The sequence below is a fragment of the Entamoeba nuttalli genome, assembly GCF_000257125.1.
Source record: "Entamoeba nuttalli P19 unplaced genomic scaffold asmbl_2485, whole genome shotgun sequence".
NCBI lineage: Eukaryota > Evosea > Mastigamoebida > Endamoebidae > Entamoeba > Entamoeba nuttalli.
This window is the reverse complement of record NW_008575360.1, coordinates 5-12,374: the sequence shown is the minus strand read 5'-3', so window position 1 is coordinate 12,374 and position 12,370 is coordinate 5. Positions and strand designations below refer to the sequence as shown.

The 12,370-nt window shown below is 26.0% G+C and overlaps 6 protein-coding genes across 6 annotated transcripts; 2 read left to right on the top strand and 4 right to left on the bottom strand.

Moving 5' to 3' along the window:
* Positions 1-1,271: 1,271 nt before the first annotated feature.
* ENU1_028320 (hypothetical protein) lies at positions 1,272-1,592 on the bottom strand (the record flags this gene model as incomplete). Its single annotated transcript, XM_008857226.1, has 1 exon — positions 1,272-1,592. The coding sequence occupies one exon, from the start codon at positions 1,590-1,592 to the stop codon at positions 1,272-1,274; it is 321 nt and encodes a 106-aa protein (XP_008855448.1).
* A 278-nt stretch (positions 1,593-1,870) lies between these two features.
* Positions 1,871-7,030, bottom strand: ENU1_028310 (hypothetical protein; the record flags this gene model as incomplete). The annotated part of the gene is made up of 1 exon (XM_008857225.1): positions 1,871-7,030. The coding sequence occupies one exon, from the start codon at positions 7,028-7,030 to the stop codon at positions 1,871-1,873; it is 5,160 nt and encodes a 1,719-aa protein (XP_008855447.1).
* Positions 7,031-7,176: 146 nt separating this feature from the next.
* ENU1_028300 (hypothetical protein) lies at positions 7,177-7,846 on the bottom strand (the record flags this gene model as incomplete). The annotated part of the gene is made up of 2 exons (XM_008857224.1): positions 7,177-7,513; positions 7,563-7,846. 2 exons carry the CDS (start codon positions 7,844-7,846, stop codon positions 7,177-7,179), a joined length of 621 nt encoding a protein of 206 aa, XP_008855446.1.
* Positions 7,847-8,876: 1,030 nt separating this feature from the next.
* ENU1_028290 (leucine rich repeat / protein phosphatase 2C domain containing protein) lies at positions 8,877-10,751 on the top strand (the record flags this gene model as incomplete). The annotated part of the gene is made up of 1 exon (XM_008857223.1): positions 8,877-10,751. The coding sequence occupies one exon, from the start codon at positions 8,877-8,879 to the stop codon at positions 10,749-10,751; it is 1,875 nt and encodes a 624-aa protein (XP_008855445.1).
* A 100-nt stretch (positions 10,752-10,851) lies between these two features.
* ENU1_028280 (ribonuclease, putative) lies at positions 10,852-11,418 on the top strand (the record flags this gene model as incomplete). Its single annotated transcript, XM_008857222.1, has 1 exon — positions 10,852-11,418. One exon carries the CDS (start codon positions 10,852-10,854, stop codon positions 11,416-11,418), a length of 567 nt encoding a protein of 188 aa, XP_008855444.1.
* Positions 11,419-11,516: 98 nt separating this feature from the next.
* ENU1_028270 (Rab family GTPase) lies at positions 11,517-12,119 on the bottom strand (the record flags this gene model as incomplete). The annotated part of the gene is made up of 1 exon (XM_008857221.1): positions 11,517-12,119. The coding sequence occupies one exon, from the start codon at positions 12,117-12,119 to the stop codon at positions 11,517-11,519; it is 603 nt and encodes a 200-aa protein (XP_008855443.1).
* Between the last annotated feature and the right edge of the window lie 251 nt (positions 12,120-12,370).

Below are 12,370 nucleotides of genomic sequence, written 5' to 3'. Positions count from 1 at the left end.
TTATATTTCCTAATTTCTTTCTTTTTGACTGTCTTAAATCATTTCAATCTTTCATGTTAAAGATTTTCATATATCCTTATTATTATTATTGGAAAAATTTTCAATTCTATTGTATAGCATCTTAATAATTAAACTTTCTGTATATTCATTAGTCTTTTTATTTGAAAAAACAGATTAGTTAGAGTTATGACATATATAATATTTAAATAATTATTAGAGGTATTTTCAATAGTTTTGATCAAACCAATGAATATTAATAGAACATCTCCTTCTTAGTTTTCAATTAAAACATCTTAGGAAGATTAGTTTATTAGATAATGAAATCAAAAAAAAACACAACAACATTATTGTAAAACATTAGAATACAAACTCATAATAATAAAATATATACTTTGAAATGATTATCTATTCTAACTCTATTTATTACAAAAGAAAAGTTAATTTAAAATTATCTCTAATAATTCTTATCTACTCCAAAAAAGAATAACACTAAAATAGTTAAATTAAAAAAATAAAATAACCAAGCAATATAAAAGGAATCTACTCATATGTTAATTTCATATAATTCAATCTTTCATTCAACAAAATAAATAATAAGAATTAATTTTAATTTTCAAACTTCTAAACGAAAAAAAAGAAAAAAGAGTGTGTTATTTGATTTTAAGATTTTAAAAAAAAAAATTAACTTGAAATTAGAAATGAAATTCAGTGTTATTGTTGTCTTATTTGTTATAACCTGTTATTCATATCAATATATTTGTGTTCAAACAATAGAAAAAAATGATGATCCTGATATTGCAGCTATCGAAATAACAACTGTTGATAGATGTATTACTCAACATGGTAAAATAGTAGTAAGAAATTTAAAAGGAGCAATTACTGAAATTAAAGTAGGAGATGGTTTGTTTTAAGTATCAAAATAAAAGGAATAGAAATAACATCGTATATAGTTGTTTATCCAGTCTCATCTACTTCTAATTATCAAGAGATAGGAGTGTTAGATGGATATTTTCCAGTTCGAGTAATTAAGAGAACAGTTGAAAATATATGTTATTACAGACAATTTGAAGTAACAATACATTCAAAAAATGGTTTGTTTTATGTATATTTTTTGTATTAAATAATAAAAGAAAAGATTTATATGACAGTATGTGATCCGTATTATGTTTATCTTGTGAAAACAAAAGAAATGGTATTTGAGGATGATACTACTAACAGTACTGAATCATAAACATAAATTAAGTAGTTTTTATTAAACCTTTTAATTACTTTTATTCTAATGCATCATGGAACCACCAAGAAAATAAGACTACACCAATTATTACTAAACAACACACTTCAAATGCAAAGATATTTAAACACAATTTATAACGATTATGTATTACTGGGTCTTCACTCTTACTGTATATTCTGTGAATATAAAAAAAGAATGGAGGACATAATGCGGAAATAACTACATAAATAAGCATTCTTTTACGAACCTCATCATTAACAACATAATCATACCCATCTTCAATATTAGGTTCAAATTGTAATACTCCAGCAAATTGTTCTTTTGTAATACCAACAAGAATAGGAGGTGTTTCAGCCATGCAAAAAGAATTTACAATTATTAAATAAAAGTAGAGGAGTATAACTTTTTCAAAAAGATACACAAAATTGAACTTTATTTTTTTTTTCTTTTTATTATTTTATTTGAAAGAATACTATAAACGAACTTAATAATATTAATCAATTCCTTTAAGAATTAAAATTCTTACTTCTTATAAACTATATAAATAATCTCTTTTGGTAATATTTCAATATAATCTCTTTTCTTCTTTTTCACTTCACAACAATAATAAATTAATTGAACAAAAAGTGAAATGAATTATAGTGAAAATGGTGTTCTAAAATTTTTTATATCCATTGAATGATTTCTTACAATTGATAACAAACGTTGATGGTCAATTGTAATAGAATTATTTAAACATATTTTTTCAATTGCTTTAACACACTCTGATTTAATAACGTCTTCATTAATTCCATCAAAAAATAAATTGTGTTGTTCGAAGCTACCTTTAGGAATGTTAGTTTCAATACAATAAGATTCAAGAAATTTAGCACATTCTTGTGCAGTTTCTTCACAATTCATACCCCTTGAAATAATTTCTGCTAATCGTTTATCAATAAAAGTATATTTAAATTTACATAATTGTAATAAGGCTTTTGTTGATACTCCATCACTTCCACCTTCTGCAATAGACATTAACGTTTCAACAACTTCATTTGGTTCAAAATCGTTGAATGCATGAACAACAGATATTACAAAATTATTTTTTTGAAGACTAGTTCCTATTTTAATAAGTTCTCCAATCCATCCTTTAATTCCAGTACAATTTTTTGTTAGTTCATAGACAAGATGTTGGGTTTCTTTTCTTCCTGCAGCATGAGCTAATATATTAGCTTTAATAGAATTAACAGGAACAATTTGAGCCGCTTTTTCAAAGATACCAATAACTGGAACAGAAATTAGTATCTCTGCAATAGATGGATCATTTAATTGGATTGATGCTTCTATTACTTTTTGAAGCACTTGCACTTCTCCAAATAATAATCCTCGTGCACTAATCATTGACAACATATCTAATGAAAATGATGGATTATCTTGAAGAAGAATAAATATGTCTAATGCATTTACTGCTACTTCTGTTTGAAACACTGTGCAACAACTTAAAATTATCTGTTCAAATTGTTCAAGAACACCAAAGTTATATAATTGGTTCTTTATTCCTTTAATACTTTCTGGTGTAAACATTTTATCATATGATAAAGATGGAGAAACAATGCTTATTATTCTTCTTGCACATGCCTCTAATTCTCCATGAACTGTTGTTGGAGCATAAAAAAGTAAAGATAAAGCACATAAATGAGGAATATATTGTATTGTAGTAATTGGTATTAATGAAATAATAAAAGAGAGTAATATGAAATAAATGTTTTCTTTTTTAGAAGGGAATGTTGGAGTTATTTCAATTAAGTCACAAGGGAGTTTAGGTTGAATTGGTAGTTCCATAATATTATTGTATAAATTCATAAATATTGGTAAACATAATGACTCTATTCCACATAAATTACACATAATTTTACCAATTAAACCAATACTTTCTTCAGTATTTTCTGCTTTTGTTAATAGTATTTCTAATATTATATCTATTTTATCTTCACATTGTTGTATAACGCATTGCCACATTTCATAAACTTCATAGTCCAATTGTTGTGCTGCTGATGTCATATCAATCATAATATTAATTGTTCCTTCAAGGTCATACTGAACAGCTACTTTCATCCATTCACAACATACATGAATCAATACTCCATACTCACTATTATTTAACAAATTATGATATTGAAGCACCCCTTTTAGTATTGATGGACTTTCAGAACAATATACTTTGGCTAATTCTCTCATTATTGCACAATTCCATGATCCACCTACAGCACATCCACAATAAGTAGAAATATTAAATCCTTGTACTCCTTTCATTAATGTTGCAAAATCATTTGAATTTTTTGATATTAAAATAATGCCATAACTTAATATTTCTTCCACCCGAATTGAATATCCAGTACTAAGCATTTTATACACTGCATGATAATACATCATTCTTACATCCCTTGTCAAAAAAGAACGTTGCATTGAAATAGATAACATATTTGGATACCTTGTTAATATATTTACTAAGTATGTTTCAGAAGCAATAGGATCTGACGAATAAAGTACTTCAAGAAGATTAAACAAATCAATTGGAGTAGATATTCTTGCTTTTAATGTAATTGCTTTAACTATTGGAATAATATATTTGTGTAATGACATTTGATTAATGTATTTTGAGATAAATGTTACTAACGAATCTTCTATTGATGGAGAAGGTAATGTAATTTCTAACGTACATATCTTTGATACTATTTCAAATAAAATAATATTTGAAGTTGGAAGGTCTTTAAATTGAGTCCAATGCATTAATGTTGTTCTACATAATGAAATAAGGTTTTGACAACGAACATATTTAATTGGTTCTATAGATACTAATGTATTTAATAATTCAAGATTAAATTTCTTCTTTTTAGAATCAATCATTGAAGAAGCAAAAAGATCTATAATAGATGGCTCTGATAATTTAAGTAATGAATGTACCATTGAACAAATATGTTCTACACCATCATTGTATTGTGAAATAATTGAATGAATTATATGTATATTTTCTGTTTTCATTGATGCAAAAATAAATCTAATTAATTCTGGTTGCATTTTAGATGAATAATTGTTAGATAATCTATTAGATAATTCTTTAACAAACAACAATTCTTTTTGTTCAGTTACAAATTTATCTATATTTTCTATAGAAACTGATGATAAATATTGAGCAATAATATTTGAATTTTCAATAATTCTATACCCTTTTAACTTTAGTGCATCAACTAATCGTGAAGCTATTTCAATAGACTTTCCATCTAATGTAATAATAAGTGCTAATATTCTTCTTTGTAACATATTAACTAATCCTTTACTAGCAACATCACTAGTTTGTCCAAATACTTCAGCAAGTTGACATACATACTCACCTTCATTCCAATTACTTTCTTCATCAATTCCATTACCAAGAAATTCTTCAAATATACCACAAAATAATCTTGGATTTCTTTTTGCATCTCTGAGCAATGCTTTTCTTGCTTCTTGTTTAATTTCAAGTATTGGACTTCTTGCTGCACTAACTATTTTATGTGAAGTTGTGTCTCTTGCAGTAGAGTCATGAATAAATGATTCTGGATACATTTCTAATGCCCATATATTAAATGGGTCCATTACAGTTCCTATTAATGATGATGTGTTTGATAAAAACTCTGTTACCCCTTGTTGAACTTCTGAAGGTAAGGTAATAGATTGTGGGAGATGTTGAATAACAGTAGCACGAATATCTATCGTTGTAACAAAAGTTCCAGAAAGTATGTTCATTGTCGTTTGATGTAAATAAAGAGCAGGATGTGAAAATACTTTAGAAAACATAGAAATTTCACTGTTTGAAGCATATTTTAAACGATGATATTCTTTTTTTGGAAGGATAGTTTTTGTAAGAAACTCATCTACTAATGATGAAATTAAAGAATGGTTCTTTGGTAATACATCTAAACTACCACTAACATAATCGCTTATCATTTCTAAAGCTTTTAATCTTTTTTGCTGATCTTTTGCACTAGACAAAAGAGTATAATTTGATACTAAAATTGGTTTGATAGAAATAGCAAATAATCCATCACTTTGAGCACCAAGGTGTGCACAAGTTTCATTAATTGGTACTTTTGAATTTTTCCATTTTCGTAATAAGTCAATAATTCTTCCATATCGTTCTTCTAATTGTGTCACACCAATTCCAGTTCCTCTTCCTAACCCGTTAATACAGACACCATCAAGTAATTCACATAATGACCGTTTTAATACACTCCTTTGTGCTGAATTTAATGCATTTTCTACGTTACTTATAAACCTAACTGATTCACTTACATTAATACCATTAACTGGAAGAATTATTTGTTTAAAACAAATAACCATTACTGCTGCCTCTCTAGCTGTTTCATCATTTTTAATAGTTTGAATAATATGTAAAAATGAATCTACAACATCTTTCAAAAAATATTTACTAAGTTCTTTCATTAATATAGAAGTATTATTCCGTACTTGTACACTAAATTTACTAGATGAAAAAGTAGATGCAATAGAAACACTTCTATGATCTGAAATTCGTACGATATTAGTTAATAATTTAATACACTGTATATTAACTTGTTCATTGTCAAAAGGAATTTTATTATTAAGAATTTGCATAAGAAATTCATAATGAGATTTATCATCCATTGAAGTAGACAATAATTCGATTGTTGACTGTATTAATGGAGAATGTTCATAACATTGTTCTGAAAACCTAACAATTAAATTTTGTATATATTGATTGTGGTCAACAACTAATAATTGTTCACCTCTTAAATCAATTTTCTGTGATATTCGAGGGGTTTTTGAATTTGGACTAATAATACGAGGAGAAAGTAAATTATTCTGTTTATTAGTTTCTTTTATAGGAGAAGATGAACTTATTCGTTTAGATAATTCATTTGATTGTGTTATTGGTAATGACGTTTGTCTCTTAACAAAGTTATTTGATGGAATTTTTTGTGTATCTGTTTCTACTTGAGATGTATTAATATTATTAACTCTATTAGACTGTATTGAAGAATTTGAATCAGTTTGTTTAATGTTAGAGTATGAATGAAGAGATTGTTTTGATGAATTACTTACAGATGGATTTAAAATATCAATCTCAAATTCTTCTTCTTCTGGCATGGTGGTGTTATCTTCATCTTCTTCATCTCCAACTTCATATTCTTTTGGTTCAAATTCATCATCTCCTAGTAATTCGACTGTAATATCTTTAAAACTCGGTGTTTGGGGTGGAATAATAGTGGTAGTTTTATTTTGATAACGTTGAGGTGAATAAGAATTTTCAAATGGATTAATTGACTTTTTTGGAGAGGGGGATTGTTGTTGAGCAGATGTTTCATCAAATGGATTTGTTGATGGTATTGATTTTGAAGACGGTTCATCAAATGGATTTGTTGACGATATTGGTTTTGAAGGTACTTCGTCAAATGGATTTGTTGTGTGGGTTGTTGTTGTTGGTTCATCAAATGGGTTTGTTGGTATTTTCTTGAATTGAAGACTTAATTTAGGTGGTTTTTGTGGTAATGAAGGAACTGCTGGTGTTTGTTTTTGTGGGTATCTATTGACTGGAGGCTGTGGCACTGGTTTTTGTGATCGGGGTGAGAGTGTTGTTTCTCCAGACTTTTGTTGTTTCATGGTATGGGCAGCAAAGGGATTAGTGGATTGACGATAAACATAATTAGTGTTAGTATTTAGTGGTTGTGTATTTGCACGATGAGGAGGGGTTGGAGTTGGCTTAGAGGGAGTTTTTGGTTTAGGAGGTGGGGTTGGTTTCATGAGGAGAATAAATGAAATAAGAAAAAATAAAATTAATGGAAAGTTTTTCTTAACAAAGATTGGATCTTTTCTTTTTACTTTTAAAGCTATTAATTATAGTTTATTTTATATATAAAACAGTAAATAGATGAAGGGAAAAAACAAAGTTAACAGTAGAAAGTAAGATCATCAAACATGTCTAATAACTCTTCTACTATATCATCGGGAAATGAATCTACATTAATCTCAAAATCCCATCCATTCACCTTGTTTAGTAAAATGGTATAAATGGCTTGGGTTTGATAACAATTTGCATTGGCTATTAATTGTTTTAATTTTTGACGTTTTTCTCTCATTGGAATTTCAGTGAGGGTATGAGAAAAGTCAAAAGAAAGTGGATCAAGCATAGTATTAATGTCTATCTTTCTTAAATGATCCATGCGTTGAATAGATTGAATAAATCCATTATTATATTCATTCATTGAATTAAAATTGACAGCAAGACTAGTATTTATAAATCAAATTTTCAAGTATAAAGTGTGTTAAAACAAACTTCATTGAATCAAGAAGATTTAAGAAGAAAGAAACCATTCTTTGTTTCATTGAAGATGAGAGAGTTGGACTTCTATATAAATCAAAAAATAATGGATATAAGAAAATTAATAATTGGTCTATGTTAGTACAGCCTTGTATTTGTTCCAAATGATGATAGAGAATATCAGTTGTTTCAGGGTTTATTGATAATGATGATTGAACTTTTTGAATTAATCCCTGAATATTTCTAAGGACTTCTTCTTGAGTATGAGAAGAGAAACGTTGTGGGATAGTGTTAGTCATAAAAATAAATAAGTAGATGAGAAGATTGTGCGATAAAATCTTTGATTTTTAGTCATTTCTTTTTGAATCAGGTAAAATAAAAGTGGATTTAAATCTGAAAAGAATATTCTTTGTCTATAAATTTCTCGGGACCAAGATTATTTCGTTAAAAAAAAGTGATTTTAAAGTGAATTTCTTGAATGATTTTTCTTCTGTTTATTCAAAATTTATTTTTGTTTATTTTTTTTTTTTTGCGTTTTTTAATTCATTTTCGTTTAATATGAAAAAACACATAATTTAATAACAATATTATTTTTTAACAATAAAAAGAAAAAATAAAAATTTTCAGCAGAACTTATAATCATAAGAAAAATTGATGTCTATTATAGAGCAGCCAAATACTATTATTTTTAAAGCCAAAGGGTTGCTTTCTTTTCCTAATGAAGTAATAAAAAATAGTAATTTCATTACAACATTAAATCTCAGTTTAAATTATATTACAGTTTGGTATTTTTTATAATAATAAAAATCACTAATATCAACAATCAAGTAATATAATAGGAAATACCAAATGTTACTTTTGAACGATTAAATGTATTAGCATTATTAGGAAATAAAATTTCATTTATTTCAGAAAAACAAACTAAATTATTTCCAAAATTACATAAACTCGATGTTTCACAAAATTTACTATCTGACGTTTCATCACTTATCAACCTCACATATCTTAGTCATCTTGACTTATCACAAAATTCAATAACTGATATCACTCCTCTTATTCAGTTAGAAAATTTAGAATTTCTTTCATTATCAGTTAATCATATTCATTCTCTACCTGATGGATTTACAAAACTTAGAAAATTAAAGACTGTTTGTTTTAACTTTTATTACTTAAAAATACCTTATTTATATCATTTAGTTAGATTTAGATCATAATTTCTTTGAAACTATCCCAACAACTATTTGTGAATGTCCTTTACAATCAATAAACTTAAATGGTAATTTTATTAAAAAAATTCCAATTGAATTTACTAAATTGCAGACTTTACACATGTTTTCTATTGCATATAATCAATTAACAGAACTTCCTTCATTCTTTTCTTTATTATCAAATCTTAATTCATTAGACATTGACCATAATCCATTAACTTCAATTAGCCTTTTAGCAAGTATGAGTATCTCTGATTTAGTAATGAGTGATGTTTCATTTAATACTCTTTCATTACATGAATTTATTACATTAACAAGACTAAGAATATTTGGTGGAAGTATTAAACAAGTAAATGAATTACCTCCAATTAAAACATTATATCTAGAAAATCTTGGTCTTAAAAAAATTGAATCAATTCCAGAATGTAATGAACTTTCATTACAGACAAATGGACTTACTTCTATTCCAGCAGTTAATTCTGCTATAGAAGTATTAAATTTAAAAGACAATTTATTAACACAATTACCTGATATGTATCCTACTCTTCAACGATTGGATGTTACAAAAAATCTTTTATCTGAATTACCACAACTTCATACATCACTTCGATTTCTTTCAATTTCATGTAATAATTTCGATTCTTTTCCAAATAATATAACTCAATTAATTCATCTTCATTATCTGGATTTATCAAACAATAAAGTTATTTCTATTCCATCTTCAATATGTAATTTAGTTGAATTAGAACAATTAAGAATGTCTTTTAATTATATTTGTTCATTACCAAATGAAATATCAATGCTTAGTCATTTAAGGCTATTAAATATTTCTCATAATAGATTATATCAATTACCACCATATCTTCCTTTTTCATTAAGAACATTATTAATAAATTCTAATCACTTAATTTGTTTACCTTCAATAATAAAAAATATTCATTTAATAGAAATTGACATTAGTTGTAATCAACTTGTTAGTATTGATTATTTAACAGCAATTCATTCATTACAAAGTATTAATTGTAGTTATAATGATATTCAAACAATACCAAAAGAAGTATTTGAACATAAAAAACTTGAAAGATTAACTGTTTGTGGAAAAAGATGTTCAGGAATAAATAAATTAAAGAAAAATACTGTTGTTTTAATGACAACAAAAACAAATAATGGATTATATTCTCTACCTGTTAAACGATCTACTATAACAACAATTAAAAGAAATGATAATAAATCTAAATTAATATATCCATGTAATACTATTTGTTCATTTGGTATTTCTGAATGGAAAGGAAATAGAGAAACAATGGAAGATTGTTTATGTGTAATAGAAAATTTTATTGAACATGGAAATCATTTAATTGTATTATGTGATGGTCATGGAGGTTCAGAAACATCATTTTATTGTGTCTCTCGATTTAAAGAAACAATAGAAAAAATATTTATTCAAAAACCAGAAGCAGGAATAAGTAATATTCTCATTCAAACATTTCTTGAACTTAATAAGAATATTAATGTTTGTGGAATTAAAGATGGATCAACTTGTCTTTGTATTTTTATTTGTGATAAAAAACTTTATATTGCTAATACTGGAGACTGTAAATGTTTGTTAATAAAACAAGATGGATTTATACAATTAACTGTTGAACATCGTCCTGTTATTAAATCAGAATATAAAAGAATAAGAGAAAATGGAGGTTATGTTATTAATGATAGAACAAACGGCATTCTTGCATTATCAAGAAGTTTAGGAGATACATCTATTCAACCTATTTTAACACCAACACCAGATATTTTCATTAGAGAACGAGAAGAATCTGATCAATTTCTTATTGTAGCATGTGATGGAGTATGGGATTTCTTAAGGAATGAAGAAGTTTATTCAATAGTAAAAAAGAGAATAAATTTTGAACCTTCAGATATTTCATCTTCAATAAGAGACATGGCATTTGCACGAGGAAGTACTGATAATGTTTCATGTGTAGTTTGTAAATTTTAAAATGTTTTATTATTTTTTATTTATTTTAATTTTTTGTTTTTTAATAATGAATTTTTATTTTATTTTTTTAGTTAATTTAAATAAACAAAATACTGATATAATGCCTAAAAAACCTAAATGGTACGTTGTATTTGAAGGAAGAAAAAGAGGAATTTATACAAGTTGGGATGTATGTTCTTCACTTATTAAAGGATTTTCACAAGCAAAATATAAAAGTTATTTAACACAAAAAGAAGCTGAAGATGTATTTCAAAATTATATCACAATTCATCCAAATCCAATTACTAATGAAGAAATAATAGAAAAACAAATAATAAAAGATAATAATAAGAAAGGTACAATACTAGTTAAAGAAGATATAATAATTCAATCATTTAATGAAGTAAAATTACCTAGTCAAATTAAACAATCAAATAACTCTTCTTTTGGAATAAGATTTAGTCAAAATAAAAATGGATTAATTAGAACAGACATAAATGAAGTTGTAATTCCAGGAGTTCAATCAGTAGAATTATATAAAAAAGGAATTGAATATTTATTTTATAATCATCTTATTGAAGTTGGTTATAAATTAATAATTCCATTATGTTATTTTCAACAAATTCAAGTATCATCTCTTTTAATTCCACTTCAAACTATTTATGATACGATTATTCAAATTGAATAAAAAAATATTTCTAATTCTTTCTTTTAACTTCTTTCTTCTTTTCTTTCTATTTCATTAAAAAAAAAAAATCTTAACAATAACATCAAACAATTTTTGAATTAAAGCAAAGCACACTTACCACTCTTTTTCTCTTTTATTGGAGGTGGAATTGGTCTACCTTTTGCTTTTAATTGTTTAATTGATTCTTCAATTGCTTCTGGAAGAATTGCATTAAACATAGCATCAATTCCTTCACCACTTTGAACAGAAATTTTAAAGTCTTTCATTGGATTTTTAGTGAGAAAATCTTTAAAGTCATTTTCATTAATTTGGCTTTCAAGATCAGTTTTATTTCCACATAAAAATTTTGGAATATTACCTTTGTCTGGACCGTAACGTTTTAATTCTCCAATCCAATTTTGAAGAGATAATAATGAATCATTTTTTGTAATATCATAAACAAAAATACAAGCAGAAGCATTTTGATAAATAGCAGAAGTAACAGTAGCCATTTGTTCAGCTCCACAAGTATCAGGTAATACTAGTTTTAATTTACGATTTTGAAAAACTAAGCTCTTATGATTAAGCTCTTTAACTTCTCCACTATATTCGCAATATTTATGAATAAGTGATGTTTTTCCAACTCCTAAATCTCCAATAACTGTAATTTTAATTGGTAATTCATCACTTGGTTGTTTATTTCTATTTGCATTTGTGTTCATCTTCCCTTATTTTTGAGTTTGTTTTTGTAGAGTTCTTTTTCTTCTTTTATTATTTAACTTTTTTATTATTATTTTACTATATCTTATTATCAATGCTTTTTCTCATTTTGGTTTCCTATAAATATTTGGAGAGGCGATTATTATTTTTAGTTATAAAAACTTCTTTCTCTTTATTTTTTTCTTTGAAAATTCATGTCTGAATGAAACGAATTTTTTTCATTCTTTTTTTCATTTTTTATTATTAAAAATAT